Raw genomic sequence first — 19552 nt, 5'->3', positions numbered from 1 at the left:
GAATGTGAAAAGCAGACAGTTCTCATGTGAGTCTTGCAAAATATATGCATGCAGTGTCGTGCTCAAAAGCAGCCTCATGGCAGCGAAGCTCATGCTAACTTAGCAGATGTCGACAATGAACTGGAAGGTATCTTACCCATATGCTGTACTGAACATTACCTTATTAAGTTTCTGGTATTTAACCGTAGAATTAATACATTTACTGCCTCTATGGAAAATAGCCGTCGAGGCAGGGATTGGAATAAACTTTTGAAAACAGCAAAACAATCCCCTGTGTTCACTGTTAAAAGTTGTTTTGTTGTAAATAAATCGGTGTATGAAAACTATTTGATATTCTGTGACCAGATAAGAAATACCCTTGATCAGATCATCCCAATGAAAAAACAAAAACATCCGCACAGGTCGTCAGCCCCCTGGTACAGAGCTAACAAATCTAAAAAAAAAATGGGCTGCAAACAGGCAGAAAGAAAGTGGAGAAAATGATATGCAGATAAGGATAAAAAAGCCTTGAAAGTGGCACTGGGCAACTATAAAAAGAAAATCTCCAAAGTGAAAGCAGAGTATTACGCTGACAATATTCTAAGAGCGTCAAACAGTGCTAGAAGTATATTTACAACAACCTCTCCAAACCTGATTGCACAAAAAATAAGATCATTGCTACACAGGACCTATGTGATAGCTTAGCGACTTTTTGAGAAGAAAATCAATAAAATCATTGATGGTCTGGAAATGGGCAACGCAGATGAAATAGAAGACCAGATCAGAAAGGCTAAGATGCCATCACTGGCTCAGAAGGAGGAGTGGGTAGACCAGGATAAATCAGACACTCTAGAATACTTTGAGATTCCACAGAGGAGGACTTCAATAGATTAGCTCTGAGTGTTTCCTCAGGCTCCCCAATGGATCCTCTACCACACAGGGTGTGGAAGGAACTAAAAGAAGAACTCTTACCACTATTCCAACAGACCTGCTGCCAATCCATGAGTAGTGGGTTGGTACCTGCATGTTGGAAACAGACACAAGTGACATCGCTTCTGAAGAAAGCTACGCTTGACCCCCTGTGCCCAAAAAACTACTGACTTATCTCTCTCCTACACTATCCTATGAAAATTACAGAGCGTCTGGTTAGCAAAATACTCTTGCAATTCTTAGAAACTAATAGGTTAGAAGATGTGCAATTTGGTTTCCGTCCAGGTCATGGCATAAAGCAATCTATTCTCAATCACCTGAGTTTGTTTAAAAGCTTTTGTTAGCTCAAGTTCTGGAGGAGGAGTTGAGATCCAGCCAACAATATCTTATATAAGTCCCCAAGTCGCGTACAACCAGTTGTGGGCTCATTGTTCCCGCACCAGGTAATCCTGGAACAATGCCCCTCTTACAGTTGTATGGAACAGGATTCAACTCGGATTCCGCTCAGCACATTTCCCATTCAGGGCTCAGTTTTTTATGAGCACCTCGCAAGTGGGCTGATTAGGCATAGAGAGTGCAACACCATGAGGCACATGAAGCAAAGAAAAAAAGTCTCCTTTACCTGTAAAAAACATCTGTATGACATTATTGGGTGAAGTGGGCGTGATTTATGCAAAATGACGTTCCCGATCATTTTTAATTTTACAATAACAGGTCCCATACATTTTGTTTAAAAAAGAAAAAAGAAACTGTTGCAGAATAGATAATGCTGGCCATCAGGTGCCTCTGACTGAAAGGGATGGTAGGAGATCTTCAATTCTTGGAGGTGGGCGAGCGACTGAAAGCCCCAGCCTGGCTCAAGCCAAATTTTGGACTACCTCAGTTCGAGGTCCTCTTGGACCCTCGTGCCTAAAGCGAGCTGAGACTCCATTTCGCTTCTGTCTGCTATGCAGGCTTTAGCTTTGTGCGCCAAGAAATAATAAAAACAAATAAGTCACCTTTGATGTAAAATAGGAGAAAGAAAGAGATACCCATCTAGTGGCTGAATTTCACAGTGTGGAACAAGAAAACCTGTGATCTATCAGGGCTTCCCTACTTGACCAAGCTACATTATCCAACCTGCTTTTTCTTCACTATCACATATGAGAGCACCTTCAAATATGTGAGTTCAGGTTGTGTGCTGCAAAAATAAATCTCTTGTGTACGATTTAATAGACTATAATGTTGTCCGATGCATTAGAAGAATCTAGGGTACATATATGTAGGGGATGCATGGCAACCAACTTGCCTCCTAGTTCACTTGTGGCATTTTCGACATGCCCAGGGCATGGGGTACTTGAATGTTTACAAGTTCATGTTTAAAAACTATCACTTTTAATAAATGCTTCTCAATGCAGTGATGTAATGCTTCTACATTTGAAAAAAATACTCTTTTTGAGTTTTACTTCACGTGCTTTACATGGCCAAAATGTTCATGGCTTGGCTGGTGCACGGAAGCCCAGAGCCAAGCCAGACTGTTGAGTCGAGTCTGTCTCTAGTGTCCCTGATAATTTGTTGGCTCAACCACCTCCCTGTTTTGTGAAGCCAAGGGGCAGGCAGACATTGAAATAAGAAACAAATCTTCTCGCCAGAATGCCTGCTACCTGAAAGAAATATAATTGTGGGAAATTGGTTAATCAGCAAATATAAAAGGCTTCCTGGGAGGCTGTATTGTGGTTAAACTGATGATGCCTGTTGAGACTTAATCGTACAAAGATTTCTTGTTTTTGAGATCTAATGTAAGATTTATAACAGCTAAGCTCTGGAGGATGTCATTCGAATAAACTTATTAGAAAAGAGCTTGCACTAGGTAAAGTCTGTTTGTGCGTTACTAAAAATATAAATTTTTAATGCACTTGTTTTATCTTAACACTTCGCGGTATATTTACATAAAAAAAGCCTCACGCAGCACAGAAACCAAACTTCTTGGACTCTGTTGCTTGGGAGGGAGAGAGTGGGACTGCGCCATATCGCAAAGGTGTCTGCGTCATGTCAGCCATAGGTTTTGTACTGAAAGGATAACTTTCCAGTAGCAAATTCCATCCCTAGACAAAATCTTGCCATTTTGGATTGTGTTCTATACAGTTCAACAAATCTGGAAAGTCAAACATTCTCCTTTTATCACCTGTCTCAGAGAGACAATTTTTTTTGGGTCAAAACCCTGTATTCTTTTGTTAGTAAATAGGACTTTGCGTCAGACACCATGAATGGTTGCAATGGGAACGCCCATGTACCACCCATAGAACTCCCTTTGACGCAAAGTAGCACTTTGTACTGCTTTGTGTTACTTTCATGCAACTTGGTAAGTGAATTAAAAATAAATATTTTGCATCACTTTGGAATGTTATTAAATATGCCCCTACATCTCGGTGCCATTTTTCAACAGGCTATTTTATACAGTGTGCAATATTCACAGCACTTTCAAACGCAGGCTGGGACCTCATTACGACTGTAAATGCACATCACTATTCTGCAGCGCAACAACTAGTAGCTATCTGAAAGAGACAATTAGTTTTAGATTCCTTACCTTGTGAATTACCCCAGGTGTCAGACTGTATCCAGAGAATTTTTTCGTCAGCAGTAACCCTGCGTGTCGAAAGGTGGCGTGGGTTGGCTCCGCGTTCGTCGTTGGCGTTGTGGTCGCCGGGATGACATTACGGCAGCTACTTAGACGCCGCCTTCGCGCTCTTCCTTCAGTTCTTTCTTTTTCCGTGCCAGCCAGCGCAGATCTGGAGAGAGCGGTACCTCCAGTCACTTTTTGACTGACTTTATGCCAACTTTTGTCGACGTGGCTTTTGAGTCTTCGACTCCTGGTGCATGTCAGGGATGCCCGGTTTCAAGTCTTGCAGTTCCTACCGACGGTTGATGTTTTTTTTTTTTTTAAACAGACTTTATTGGGTCACAAAACAGAATACAGTCAATCCCCTTCCCCATTACTCCGCCCTCCAGCCAATTCAGAGCGTAGAGCAGTGACCAGTCCACCAAACTGATCATAGCTGTACAGCATTCACCCCATCAACAGCTATGCTACGAGGTAGTCCATCCACAGGATTAATCCACAGCGAGTGTGCGATATAACCAATATGCCCCCGCCCCATCCCCCAGCAACTCCCCCAACATACCCCCCACCCTAATCACCCACCCAAGCAGGTCGCCAGTATCTATCATAATTACATGCGTATCAAAGCCTCCCCTGCCACTTGTCGGATCTGCCTCCCACATACCACAGCAGAAATTGCCTCACGAGCATAGGGGGAAGCCTGTTACAGGGTTCTCAAGGGGCCGGGGTCTCATCATCCTCCACCGGATCCCCCCCGTCCCCCACAGCCGAGCGCTTGAACAATTCCAGGAGTGCCAACCATGCCCGGGCCCATTCTTGCGATCTCTCATTTCCACTACGTCTAGCCAGACATAATCTATAAGTCCCCTCACTTCCCGCCCATTTCTCCATTTCCCTAGTCCAACGCAAGAAACTAGGTCCCTGCCTCGCCTTCCAATGGGAAGTAATCTCCCGCTTGGCCAGGACCAGCCCCAGGTCAATAAACCTACTGGTGACCTTAGTCTTTGCAGTGTGCGGAAACCCATGCAGTAAGCAGACCCCCGGGCCCACCTCCAAATCCCTCTCTGTCACCGTCAGGAGTACCGTCGCCACTTCCTGCCAAAATCCTGACACCTGTAAACAGTCCCAGAACATGTGAAGAAATGTCGCCCCAACATGGCCACATCGGGGGCAAGCATCCGGTCCCCCAAAGTACTCAGCTATTTTGCTAGGTGTAAGATATGCCCTATGGAAAACATAAAACTGAATGAGCTGGAAACGTGCATTTCGTGTACACTTCCAAGGGCGCTCCGTGATTTCTTCCCAGTTTTTATCCGCAATAGGTGCCCCCAGGTCCGCCTCCCACTTGACGCGCAGCGCAGCCAGGGGTTGCCGCATATCCCCAGTAATCCGCCTGTAGAGACAAGTCACCGCCTTAAAGGTACCCACCGCCATCACTACATACTGACAGGCAAGAGAGGTGTCCGGCTCCACCACCGACGGTTGATGTTGGTGACTGATCCGCATGTGCCTGTTCTGTTTGGAACCCGACCACGACTCCAAGTCCTGTTCCGACTGCCGGACCATGAATCTGAAGTCTTTGCGGGAGCGGTCCCAAAAGCTTCTCGAGGTCCGGCAGTCCGCTATGCGCCTCTCGGTCCTGGTCGCGTGGGAGGACAAGAATCCGGTTGCAGAGCCACCACCACCACGAATCTTCTCCCAAGTCTTCGCACTCCTCCTGTAAGTCGAAGCATAAGAAGAAGTCAAAGAAGCATTGTCATTCTTCGACTTCTCACCGTCCGTCGGCTGACGCTACAAGGGATACTGGTGGTGCCCCTCCCGCGGCTCTGCGTGCGGAGCCCGCTAGGTCGACTCTGGGTTTCCCTCCCTTCCCGGGAGCCAGTGCGAACCCTTCCCAGCTTCGGAGTTTTTATGAAGCGAAGCATGCCATCTTTGGGCAGCCTGACTCCACCGGCGCACCTTCGGGGCCCGTGGACTCAAATGGGGGCCCTGGGCCTTCAACGCCGGCGGCTTCGGCCCCGGCACCGGCACCGCAGGTCCCCTGGGATCCAGGCCTGGATCTGCGCCGGTCGACCTGACTACACCTCCCCTGGCACCACCTCCACCGGCACCACGTCCGCATCTGACGCCGGTTGTGTACCCAGCCGGCATCGACCACGGCCTCCACCCCGACGCAGACACGGAGCCAGACGATCCGGCGCCGACAGGTACTTTTGTGCCTCTGTTCTACCCTGGTTCTTTCAGGCCAGATTGGCAACCATAGGAGGGTGAGGAGGACTTGGAGGGGTCTGGAGACCCTTTGAATGACCAGTTGGGTAACGGACCAGACTGGAGAGAGGAACTGGGAGAAGCCAGTGGTCTGGATAACTCACCAGACCTTGACATGTTGTCTCCTCCTACCGTATCTACGGAGGAGGGAGCGTCTTATGCAGTGGTGTTGCGTAGGGCAGCTGAGGCTCTCAACTTCAAGCTACCTACGGTGGCGGACCGGACAGGACTAATCTCCTTACAGAGGTGCTTCAACCGGCAGCAAGCTCTTCGGAGCCCCTGCTGCCATTTAATGAGGCCCTAACCGACATCCTTTTGGGCACCTGGTCCAGGCCCAACACAGGGGCTCCTGTGGATAGGATGATTGCCTGACGCCACCGCCCGGCCCCGGGCGACCCCACTTTCCTCTCCCAACACCCCACCCCTGAGAGCTTGGTGGTCCAAGCCTCCACACCAAAAGGTGCATTACCTAACGCACCATCTGATAGGGAATCCAAAAAAGCTGGACCAACTTGGGAAGATGTTTTCTTCCTCCAGCTTGGGACTGCAGTCGGTGAACACTGCATGTCTGTTGGGCAATTAAAACCCACTCCGTGTGGGATACGGTGGCACAGGTGACTTTACCATTCGCTGTGGACTGGACACCGCCGACTCGCTAGGCAGGACGATTTCCACGTCAGTAGCCCTTCGAGGCTACGCCTGGCTGATGTCGACTAGTTTTTCAGGGGATTTCCAAGCTACCTTTATGGAAATGCCCTTTGATGGCAGTCACCTGTTTAGCGACAAGGCAGACCACGCCCTAGAGCACTTTAAGGACTCTCGAGCTACGGCCAAGTCCTTGGGCCTCTCCACCACCCACCCTGCGCAGTCTGCTTTTTGCCCCTTTCGTCCCGCCCAGAGCCACAGGCCGAAGCAAGCTGTTAAGCCTTTGCGCGGCTGATGACGTGGGAACCACGGCCATAGATCTGGGGGCCAGCACAAGGGCCAGTCCACCACAGCCCCCTCTGCAGCAGCCTTCAAATCCTCCTAGTCCGACCTTTCAGGGCCACCAATCGCCAGTGATTGCAGGATTCGCCATCATCTCTCCCACTGGCGCACCATCACATCGGACAGGTCAGTTTTGCAGATAGGCTGAAGGGGCTACTCCCTCCCCTTCGAGGCAAACCCCTCCCAGCCATGCCACCTCAGTGCCATCGCATGTCGGAGGATCATCTGGCCCTTCTCCACCAGGAAGTTACGGCTCTGTTAGCCAAGAGCCATCAAGCGAGATCCTGCCCCAGAAGTAGGCCGTGGTTGCTATTCCCACTACTTTCTGTTGCCCAAAAAGGGCAAAGCCCAGCGTCCTTACTTGGATCTCAGGAAAGTCATCCGCTTCCTCCGGAAAGAGAGGTTCAAAATGGTGACACTAGCTCAGGTCCTTTCTGCCCTTGACCCTGGAGACTGGATGGTTGCATTAGACTTGCAGGACGCTTACTTTCACATCCCCGTCCTGCCGGCCCACCAGCGCTACTTGCGGTTCACGGTAGGCCACAGCACTTTCAGTTTACCGTGCTCCCATTTGGCCTTACCAGCACCCCTCGGGTGTTCACAAAATTGATGGCGGTGGTCGCAGCTAATCTGCGCAGATCAGGGATTCCAGTCTTCCCCTATCTCGACGACTGGCTGTTGAAGGCTGGCTCGCCCCAGGCAGTCGTCTCCCACCTCCAGACTACGGCCGACCTCCTGCATTCACTAAGGTTTACTGTCAACGTGTCAAAGTCGCACCTGACTCCCTCTCAGAAGCTCCTCTTCATTGGAGCGGTTCTGTACGATACACAGTTTTGGGTCTATCCTCCCGAGCAGTGAGTCTGGGATATTCAGGCTATGATTTTTATCTTTCAGCCTCTAACCCGGGTTTTAGTCAGGGTGACTGCGGTTGCTGGGTCCGATGGCCTCCTGCATCCTGTCGGTGGATCATGCCAAATGGCATATGTGGGCTCTGCAGTGGGACCTGAAGTTCCAGTGGGCACAGCATCAGGGAAACCTGTCTGATTGCATCTGGATATCAGAGGACACTGCACGCCAATTGCAGTGGTGGCTAACGAACTGGGATTGGGTCAGCGGCAGATCCCGCTCTTTTCCTCAACCAGACTTCACAATGGTGACGGATGCATCCTCTCTGGGGTGGGACAGCCACATGGGAGAGGTGGAGATCAGAGGCCTCTAGTCTCCGGCGGAGTCTGGGCTCCACATCAACCTTCTGGAGCTTCGGGGCGATCTGTTTTGCACTAAAAGCATTCCTTCCCTCTGTCCAGGGAAGCGTAGTGCAGGTGTTCACGGACAACATAACCGCCATGTGGTACTGCAACAAACAGGGTGGGGTGAGGTCACGGACCCTATGTCAAGAGGCTCTCAGTCTCTGGACATGGCTGGAACATCAGGGCATATCCCTGGTGGTTCAACACCTGGCAGGTTCACTGAACGCCAGGGTGGACAAACTCAGCCCCAGGTACATGATGGATCACGAATGGCGTCTTCACTCTGAGGTGGTTCAAGGTCTCTTTCAGCATTGGGAAGAGCCTTGGTTAGATCTGTTCGCCACCGAAGAGAACGCGCAATGTCAGCAATTATGTGCGTTGGAATTTCCCAGGCGGCACTCGCGATGTGACGCTTTTCGTCGCGAGTGGAGTTGCGGTCTTCTATACGCTGTTCTGCCTATAACACTTCTGCCCAGAGTGCTGAAGAAGATCAAGCGCTTCCGGGCCCAAGTCATTCTTGTGGCTCCGGATTGGGCACGAAGAGTCTGGTATCCCGAGCTGCTACACATGGCCATCAATCCTCTGATAAGACTGCCTCTTCGGGAGAATCTTCTGTCGCAGCAGCAGGGGATGGTCCTCCACCCAAACCTGTCCAGCCTCCACCTCCTTGCGTGGAGGTAGAGCGGCGGCATCCAGCATCTTTTAAGTGCCTCCCAAAGTCTGTGATGTTATCTTGGCAGCCAGGCATCCCTCCACTAAGACGGTATACGCCTGTAGATGGAACAAATTTGTGGCATGGTGTGCAGCAAAGGCTCTGGATCCCCTTTCTGTCCCTCTTGCTGAGGTTCTCTTGTTCCTTCTTTCTGTGGCCCAGCAGGGCTCTGCTCTGGGCACTATTAAGTGCTACCTCTCTGCCATTTCAGCCTTCCTTAAGCTTCCTGATCAGCCTTCTCTTTTCAAGTCCCCTATTGTAAATTGCTTTCTTAAAGGCATTACACATCTTTTTCCTCATGTTCCCTTCGTAATGCCTCAGTGGGACTTGAACTTGGTTCTTACTTACCTTATGTGCGCTCCTTTTGAGCCACTTCATAACTGTCCTCCCAGACTTCTTACTTTAAAGACTCCCTTTCTGGTTGCCATCACTTCTGCTCGCAGGGTGATGAGCTCCAAGCTCATTCTTCAAAACCTCCTTGTCTGGCTGTTCATCCGGACAAGGTTGTTCTTCGAACTCGTCCATCCTTTCTTCCCAAAGTGGTCACTTCTTTCCACTTTGGCCACACCATCACTTTGCCCACCTTCTTTCCGCCTCCGCATCCTTCTAAGGAGGAAGAGAGGCTCCACCGTCTGGATCCAAAATGTGCGCTTTCCTTTTACTTAGATCGCACAAAACAATTCTGGGTGGATGACCAGCTCTTTGTTGGTTACGTGGGCGCTAAAAAAGGTCGGGCCATACACAAGCAAACCATCTCTAGATGGGTCGTTTTGTGTATAAAAGCTTGCTATTCTTTGGCAAAGAAGTAGCCCCCTGTGGGGTACGCGCCCATTCCCCCAGGGCGACGGCAGCTAACACTGCTTTGGGACTGGGAGTCCCCCTCAACGACATCTGTCAGGCAGTGACGTGGGCATCTCTGCACACGTTCACAAAACACTACTGCCTGGACGGCTAAGTCCGGGGAGACGGCTTCTTTGGCTGTTCTGTTCTCCAGGACTCTCTGCTGTGAACTTGGCTCGCAGACCTACCTCTGGGGTTGGTATTGCTGGGGTATCTATTCACAAGGTAAGGAATCTATAACTAATTGTCTCTTTCAGATAAACAAGTTACTTACCTTTGATAACGATATATGTGTAAGAAACATAGATTAGTTATAGATTCCTTACTGCCCCACCCACCCTCCCTGTTCTGCGAACTGACTTCTAGGGTTAAGGATTTTGTTATTTCCTCAGTATTACATTTAAATGTAATCAGCCTAGGTCCTCCTAGCTGCTCAGCCAGAGTGAGAGATGGTAACGGAATGTTGGTGTGACTGTGATGGATGGAATACCTGGGTGCGTGAGTGGATGAGTGGTGACAGAGATGGGCTGAGCAGCTAGGCAGGCTGCTCATGGTGGGGCTGGTACATGGTTGGTACTTGACGAGAGCTGGCTGGACTATGATTGATGCTACCTTGACATGGAACCAATAAAGAAGACTTGGAAAATACTACATGGCTACCAGTGTCTCTATGTACATGTCTTCTCTCAAATAGTGCAGCTCTTCCGGGTCTCCTTGACAACAGTGTGTCTCTTTGGCACTTGACTAAAAACATCTACCCTCAAGGGCTACATATTTCCATCTTGTAGTTAATAAGAGTCTTGGCAGATCACGAGAGTTACCTGCATGTTTTTTTTACCATTGAGGGAATGCATTAAATTAATTGCAGTGAGCCAGTGTTAAGTGGCCTATTTCCCAGTTTATTGTCCAGTTTGTGGATGGTCAATACTTCCTTATGGCAGAAGGAAAAATTAATACTTTAGATATCAAGGAAACCTATAGAATTATGTGACTAATGTTTGGTAATTTGTTTAGTTGTCTGATTACTCGCTCACTGCTAATCCTTTACAATTTACTACTCAGCCTGTCGTATACACTACCTAGGGTGCCATTTGCATTGCCCAACCTGCCAAAGGGACTTATTGACATGCTGCATTGACAAATCAACTTATCTCTTCCATTAGTCACCCTGCTGTTTCTTTTGGCTGCATTGTTACTTAATTGCTCAACTTGCAGGGATCTTAGTTCATTTTAACATATTCACCCCTCAGCCCTCCACATTCATAGCCTCTTTTAGCTCAACGGGCTTCACTCATGACTCAATCACTCTCAGTTATGACTTTGCTTCCTCTTATTCACTTAGTAACCTGCCGCAGATAACTCAAGTTCAAAAATAAAGTTTATTTAGACCATTTGGTCTTTAAACCACAACTCGTACATTATCATTTGAAAAAACTACACATTACAAAGTCATATTCTTAAGCATTAAAAATCATAAAATCCTTGAAACTTCATTTCTAACAATTTTAAAACAGATAATTTCATTTAAAATTACAAAGCTCTTAGCTACTCTTAAGCCTCTAATGAGGCAGGGAACTTATATACGCCCTGCATATATTTCCCAATGGCTATCGCAATATCTAAATTTTCCATATCAGCAAGAAGCTCCCATACATCATATTTTTAAAATATCGGACGAAGGAATAATTTACGTAAATTTAAAAATCTTTGACAGTCCAATAAAATGTTACATTTCAACCCTATCTTACACATAAAATTGCCATCAGGTTGCATTAAAACAGATTTTATTGCACTATTTATTATGACTGGGTTAACACCAATTCTTATCCTAAGTACTTCCATTCTTAACCAGCGGTTTGGTAATATGTCTAGGTAAGGAAAGCTTATATCTTTCTCCCAGCTAGTACTCCTAAATTTTACAGAATCTTTCTTACTCAAATACACTCGGTCTATTGCTCTAGACAATTCTTTAGCCTGCATTTTAAGTACACTCTTTATTACATTGATTTGTAGTGTCTTCGGGTCTATTTTCACATTCAGGTGGTCACAAATGGTCTGGAGTTTACTTCTTGTGGCCTTGGCCCACTTTAACTCACTGGATTGAATTTCTTTCATGCACCATTGAGACACCTTTGTGACCTCCCCAAGACCCAAACAATTCCAGAATCTGAGTAGACTTAATTGCACCTGAACATTCCAAGCAGTTAGGCCTAATTCCAATGTGATTGCCTGGATCATTGCCGAGCTGGGGAGTGACAATAAAGATTTTAAACTTTTCCCTTCATCTTTATCCCAGGAGCTTTTACCATCAATACAAAAAACTTCTGAACCATAGTGGAATTGTGGGGGAATCATAGCTTTATAGGCCGTCAATAGTGGTTTATGGGACATATCACCATAACTATGGTTGAATCTTTCCAGCCCACATACCGCTAGATGTGCTTTTATTTTCTGTGCCTCCAAGTGCATGCCCCACTTCAGGGAACTTGTAAACCATATTCCGAGGTATTTGTATTCATTTACAATTTCAAGTTTAGTTTGGGCCAAGTACCAACTAAACTTCATATTCCTCTTCCCGAAGCACAACATTTTTGTTCTGTCCATGTTTATTGTAGGTCGTTTTGCCGTACAGTATTTGCTGAATATATTCAGCTTCCTTTGAAGCCCAACCTCGGTTTGGTCCAATATTACTAAGTCGTCTGCATACGTCAAACAGGACAAATGCCTTCCATTTACTTTTGGGCTTGCGCCTCTGGCAGAGCCCAAGATAAGGGGCAAATCAGCTAAGAATATGGCAAAAAGAAGCGGGGCCAAAACACAACCTAGCCTCAGTCCATTGTTTATTGCCATCTCAGGTGTTAGGCCGCCAGAAGTATCTTTAATTACCTGCGCCCAGTTTTGGCTGTGCAGCTCCTGGAAAGTATCAACAAAAGATCTGCAGGAACCTCATAATTTCTCATGGTCTCCTACAAGCACTCCCTATCCACCAAATCAAAAGCTGCGCGAAAGTTTACGAAGCAGCAATACAACTTGCCCTGCAGCTCCATGGACTTCCGCGCCACAGCCCACAGAGCGAAGCAGTGATCGATAGTAGAATGTCCTTCCTTAAAGCCTTCCTGCTCTATTGGAACTATCGACCGCCGCTCCACCCACTCCTTTAATCTACCAAGGATTATTTTTGAAAAAAACCTTTTCTCCAATGTACAATAAATTGATTAGTCTATAGTTCCTTGGATCCTTCCTTTCCCCCTTTTTATGTAGGGGTCTAATTATGGCCCCTCTCCAAGATTTAGGAATACAGCCTGAGTCCAAAATGGCAACGAACATTGTAGATAGCTGGATAATCTTCAGCTTATTCTACTTGTCATTTGTTGCTATTTTTTGGGGCCATCAGGGCTCATATTGTTTCATTTTGTCATTGAAACGTGTGCTGCTGATATTGCCACCTTTTATATAATTCGGTTTTCACCATTCCTTCATATATACTGAATGTGAATCTATAGTGGCAGGTTGAAGTGCAGGTGAAACTAGTGGAACAGATTTGATTTCAAAATATCACATTTGTGTGTGTTTTTGTGTTACCAGCAAAGGAAGTGTAGGTTGTCGCACAAGTGAGTGCGTGATTTTTAGGACGAGCCTAGGAAGCCCATGCGCTGCTCTGCAAGGAATGCTGTATTCGAGTATGGACTTGAAGCTCCGCCCACTCTCCGCCTGTTTCATTGGCTTGTGTCATTATCCTCTGTAATTGCTGGCTTCTGATTCGTTGATAGGCTTGTTAGGCCCTCCTTAGTACCTTCTTGTCTTCATTTGTAACCTCCCATGAGGACTGGCCCTTTTACTTCTATTGTTACACGGTATGTCTTTAATGAGTTTCTCCTACTGCAGTCACAACATGCTTTCCTGCAACATTCAGCTCGCCATGCGTGCTGTCACTTTCCACGCAGCCCGGGACAATGGCGGCCGCTTCTTTGAAGTGAAATAGGTCTCGAATTTACAAGAGTTTGAGCTATTGGCATTGTAAATGCAATGCCTTTTATCTATCTGTTAATTATCAAAACCGATAATTATAAGGCATTGTCATTTACAGTGCCAAAAAGTGAAACTCCTGCAAATGCAAGACCTATTGCATTGCAAATGCTGGTTTGTTTTTGTTTGATGAGCTTCTTTGGGATCTAGCTGTTCAAAATGAACCCCCTCCCACCATTGACAAGCATTTATTTTGAAGAGTGTTACCTAATTTCTCTCAATATAATTGTTCAGAGTTTTGTTTTTTTACTCAGTTTTGTTGATTCTACCAGATCATGGACATTTAGGTTTAAATTTTATTTGAACTAGCGAAACTAAGGACAAAGTACTTTTTCATGTAGCCCCCCACCCTTGACCTCGCTCTTCCAACACGAACCATGGAAGTGCTGCATTATTTCATGAGCTCCCTTTCAACGCTTATTGCTTTTTAACAAATTCAAGTTAAAATTAGGCTGTAAATTGCAATTTTACTGCATGTTTTTCAAATCCTTTTTGAGGAAGAAACTCTGCCCCCGCCCCTAACCCTTCTTTGCCAAAGTTGCGCTTGTTTGCTTTGCTCGCTTGCTATACTTCAACTTTGGGCATGGTACCAGTAGACAACAGTTCGGGACAGCATTTGAAGTCGATGGCTAATTGATTAAGCGTGCGGAATTTTATCATTTATTAATGTATTTAGAAATTAATCACAGACTATTGACTGAACATAAATACATGCTTGAGCCACAATCAAGTTAGTTTTGTTTAAGTTGAAGAGACAGGACGTGTTATAAATTACAGCTCGAATAGTGTGTTTCTCTCAACAAAACTTTAATACAGTTGCTTTTTTTTATTTCAGATGCAAATCTTTGTACATTCAGGAAAGAATGGTGATCAAATAAGTCACAATGCGAGTGTGAACTTTGACATACCAGCTGGATATTTAATGCATGTTACCAAGTCTCAGTCTCCCTACATCATCTTTTACAACGGTAAATGTTAGTCTTTCTTTAACAAGATTTCCAAAGAACTGCGGATTTCCATAATGTATATGTTTTCAAATTGTAAAGATAACGAAGTATTAGAGTGCTTTAAGGAGGGCATGAACATTTTTCCAGTAACTTTCAATTGGTTCAGACTTCCCTTAAAAACTCTCTGGTATCTTTAACCGGATCTGATGCAGTAGGTAATGTGAGGTAATATTAAAGCTAGTTGTACGAACTTTGATTATAGGCCTATATGTTGCTGACATCAGCTGCCTACCTCCACCGACCTAATTGTAGCAGGAGAAACGTATGCCACTAGACCACAGTCCCTCCTCACATAACCTGTGTTAAAAATAGGGTTTCTGATTGGCAGAGGTATGCACCCAATCCAAGCAGGAACCACAATCCCTAGACATGGTAAGCCAGATACACACTAAAAGATAACCTGTACTCACCCTCACTTGTCACAGAGCAGTCTGGCTTCTCTTAAAAGACAATGTGTAAAGTATTTGTGCAACACAAACAGTAACATAATGAAAATACCGCAAAAAGACTCCACACAGGTTCAGAAAAATAGACAATGATTTTCCTCCATTTTAATTCTTTGACAATATTCCGTGGGCGTGTTTACCATGCTCAAAACACTGCCACTCTCAAAACTGACCAATAAAAATGGGTCAAGTGAATTTTCCTGGGGCTTCCTCATGAAATCAGTAGTCCACAACTTACCCTGGGTTTAGTTTTAGTTGTCCATTTGGTAAAACTTTGATCAATCAGGATTTATAAAGCGCAGCTAATCACTCGATAGGGTATCCTGGAGACTTATTTAAACAGCCAGGTCTTGAGGACCATTTGGAATTCCGGAAGTGAGATGATGGCATGGAGAGGCTGTTGAGGTATTTGTTGCGATGTGGGAGAAGGAGTGCCCTCCACTTCTGCTTCGGTAGATGCAGGCAGTATGGGCAATTGAAAGGGAGGCGGAGCATAGTCTTCTTGATGGTTGGTGAAAGTTCAGGCAGTGGTTAATGTTGACGGGTCCTTGGTTGTGTAGAGCCTTGTTTGCGTGGATCAGCAGCTTGAGTTGGCATCTCTTCAGGAACAAGGAACCAGGTGAGTTTCCTGAGGTCAGGTGTGATGTAGGTTTAACGGGGAGGCCGAGGAGGCTGAGGATGAGCCTGGCTGCGGCATTCTGTGGCGTTCTGTATGGTCTGAAATCTCTTTAGAATGTGTGCGGGGATTCCTATGTAGAGGGCTTTGCCGTAGTCCAGTTGGTTGGTTATGTCACGGTGCTTCTCGTGTGTAGGGCTAGCCACATGAAGATCTTGCGTAGCATGCGCAGAGTAAGCAGGCGGAGGAGACGGCGTTGATCTGTTATTTCATATTGAGCTTGTTTCCAATGATAATTCCAAGGTTTCTGGCGTGGTTGGAGGGAGTGGGTGCAGGTCCTAGGTCTAATGGCCACCATGTGTTGCTGCATTTACCAAAGATCAGTACTTCAGTCTTGACTGTGTTCAGCTGCAGGCAGTTGTTTTTCATCCATCTGTGGAAGTTGGTTCTGGTGGTGGTGGGGTCGTCGGAAATGAGAGGATGAGTTAGGTGTTGTCTGCATAGGAAATTATGTTGAGACCATGGGGTCTGATGATGTTTGCCAGCGTGTCAAATATGAATTGAAGAGCATAGGGCTGAGGGATGGGCTCTGGGGGACACCTCAGGTGATCTCCGTGGGTTCAGAGGTGAGAGGTGGATCCTCTTGAATCTTCTGTTGAGGAAGGAGGTGATCCATCTGAGCGTGTCCCCATGGATGCTGATGTGGTGGAGTCTTTCAATCAGTGTGTGCTGAGATACGGTGTTGAAGGCTGCCGAGAGGTTGAGGAGGATCAAAGCTGTTGCTGCTCCTTGGTCGAGTAGGGTTCGGATGTCATCGGTGGCTGCGATCAGGGCAGTTTCAGTGCTGTGATTGCTGCGGAAGCCGGATTGGGAGGCGTTGAGCAGCTGGTTCTGCTTCAGATGTGTCATGAGTTGATTGTTGGTAATCTTTTCCAGTACCTTTGCTGGGAATGGGAGCAGGGAGATTGGCTGGTAGTTTTTGAGATCGCTGGGGTTGGCTGAGGTTTTTTTGAGTAGTGGTATGACTTTGGCGTGTTTCCAGGTGTCGGGAAATGTTGCTGTGGTGATAGAGGGATCTGAAAGAAACCGTTAGTTATAGATTTCTTACTTTAGAATTACCCCCAGGCGTCAGGCTGTATCCGGAGAATTTTCGTCAGCAGAACCCCCACGCGTCGAACAGTGGCGTCGTTGGCGTCGTGGTCGGACGTCCGTTCTTTCTTTTTCCGCTCCAGCAAGCGCAGATCCGGAGAGAGTGGTACCTCCAGTCACTTTTTGACTGTCTTTTTCTCGACTTTTGCCGATACCGTTTTTTGAGTCCATCGGCTCCTGGTGCACGCGGGATGCCCCGCTTCAAGGCTTGCGGTTCCTATAGCCGACTTATGTCGGTGACAGATCCGCACCACGTATGCCTCTTCTGCCTGGAGTGCGACCATGACCCCAAGTCGTGCTCCAACTGCCGGACCATGATCCGAAGTCTTTGCGGGAGCGGTCCCGAAAGCTTCTCGAGGCTCGGCAGTCGGCTCAGCGCCGTTCACGTTCCCGGTCTCGTCAGAGGTCGAGGAGCCATCATCACTCTTCATCCAAGTATTCGCACTCGGGGTCAGGTAAGTCGAAGCACAAGAAGATGTCGAAGAAGCATCGTCACACTTTGACTTCTCCCCATCCGTTGGCTGATGTGACGAGGGATGCGGATGGTTCCCCTCCCGCGGCTTTGCGTGCAGAGCCCGAAGGGCCGACTTTGGGCTTCCCTACCTTCCCGAAACCCTGAGCGACCCCTGCCCAGCTTCGTCAATTTTACGAAGTATGTGTGCAGTGACAGGTGAAATGGCAGTGGGTGCAGGCGAAAGGTCCTAGCATGGGTTGGTGTGGTGGCAGTGTTTGTTGCAGCATCCGTGGTCGAGGGTATAGAGCTTGGCGATGGTGTATCTTCGAGTGGTGGAAGGGCTAGGGGTTTGTGACTCTGGTCGCGGTCCAGGTTCGGATGGGCGTAGACTGGCTTGTCTTTGGCGTGCCTACGGCTCTCCCGCTGCGCATGTCCACCACGTGGTCACGCTGGGGTCTGCATTAAATAGGTTCTGAGGTGGGCGGAGCTTCTGTTGGCGGGAAGAACAGTGAATGTGAAAACCCGGTCGGGAAAACCCCAGTGAGAAAACCCGGGTAGCCGCGGTGTCACTGGATCAGTCTGGATCAAGCAGAAACTGGCGGCCACAGGCAAGTGGCAAGCTAGGTGTCCAGGTGCCACGCAGTACTCACCAGTGGAGCACCAGTGTTCCAAATAATCATCCTTTTCCACCAGGAGACTTTTACTTCTATAAATAGACATAATTTCTCTAATTGGCTTTGAGCCTAGCTTAGTGGCAGCTTCACTGGTTCTCAACAAATTAGACTGACTGACATGTCTGTGCTTACCCTAACTATCAGAAGGCTGGGTGAGTCTAACCCTAAAGCCTGAAGCTTTTCATCTACCCCATTTACGTAAAGAGAGAGGAGGAAGGAGACAAGCACGTAGCCCTGCCTTTCCCCTTTTTTACTGTAAAGTGCATTGTACTCTCCCTGCTTGGCCCGTAATGTACCCTAGCAGTTAGGGCCACAGGGACACCATGTGGGCCCAGAGACTTCTCCTTACCACTTTTATCTAAGGCAGAAATTACCTCTTTGAGAATTAATGCAAGAGGAACTAACCGTGGAAGCAGCTCAATGATAGCAGAGGAAGTATATTAATTTAGGAGGTTAAATATCGAGGTCAAATGTTTACACAATCATGGGTAGAGACCAAAGAATCTTTACTGGGAGCCGTTTCTCCTTAGGATTCGGAAGGTAAAATTTAGGGTTTGCCAGAAAAGATTCATATCCTTGGTCTCAACAGCTTGGATCAAGTTTTCCCAGGCTTCTGCTCTGAGTTCTTACTGTTCATGGAGACTAAAACTAGTCTGTACTTGTACCTAGATTGCTGCATTGCAATTGTATCCCTTGGGTTTGCATTAAGGGCTTCTTTTAGCTGCTTGCAGGCATTAGTACACCAGTAATTGGAGATGAGGTAAAATTATTTGGGTCCGCTTCAGTCCATTTTAGTCTCTCCCCATTTGGTCCAAGTGTCTCTGTATCCTGTTGTGAATGCATTTGCAATGTTAGCACCAGGGGATTATGGTCACTTACACAATCTGTCCCCAACGTAAAGGCTAAAAGCACAACTAACGGGTTAGATGATGTCAATATATTGTCAATTGTACTGGAGGCACCCCTCCCAAAGAATGTGGGTAATACATTTAAGATAACATTGTAACGAGTATCAGCTATCAAAAGATTGTATTTGGCCATCATATTCAATCTTTGCCCTATGAATTGTGTTTAAACTGATTTAATCCCTCACCCAGCGAACCCTCTAATCTACACACCTCTTTGGGAGAAAAGGCACCTACTAATACTAAAACCCCCAGCCCAAAATGAAAAAAGGTAATTCACCGCAGACTGGAGAAAGATGTCCGAATTGTTGTCCAAGATGCCAACTACCTCTGCTAGATTGGAATCTAATTTGTTATAATAGTGATTTAGAATTAGAAAATCACGATTATTTAATACAGACAATAATACGAATTGGCAATAATGGGAGGCAGTAAATGTCATCTGAACTTTAGAAGCAAATACAACTCATATTTAAATAGCAAGGTCTCCCTTTGCCCTGCTCACACTAGAGGGGGCTGCGGGTGTAGCAAGTTACAGAAAACCCTCAATATAGATTTTATCTACTGCCCACGTTTCCTGAATAAATATAATCTGAATTTCCATAATGTAATTCATTTAAAACTGTAGATCTAAGCTTATTTGCTAGTTCCACGGCATTCTATGAAATTATTAGAGCATTAACTTTTAGACAGGGTACACAGGGTACCGA

At 46.6% G+C, this 19552-nt stretch overlaps 1 protein-coding gene across 1 annotated transcript in view; it reads left to right on the top strand.

The window, feature by feature from the left end:
- The window catches only part of FAM234A (family with sequence similarity 234 member A), a 346953-nt gene that overhangs the window by 177650 nt on the left and 149751 nt on the right, over positions 1 to 19552 (top strand). The window contains exon 6 of the mRNA XM_085628316.1: positions 14427 to 14559. Coding sequence (XP_085484442.1) covers positions 14427 to 14559 — 133 coding nt within the window. The remainder of the gene's footprint in view (positions 1 to 14426; positions 14560 to 19552) is intronic.

This window comes from Triturus cristatus, chromosome 10 (genome assembly GCF_964204655.1).
Source record: "Triturus cristatus chromosome 10, aTriCri1.1, whole genome shotgun sequence".
NCBI classification, from domain to species: Eukaryota; Metazoa; Chordata; class Amphibia; order Caudata; family Salamandridae; genus Triturus; species Triturus cristatus.
This window is presented reverse-complemented; position numbering and strand designations above follow the sequence as displayed.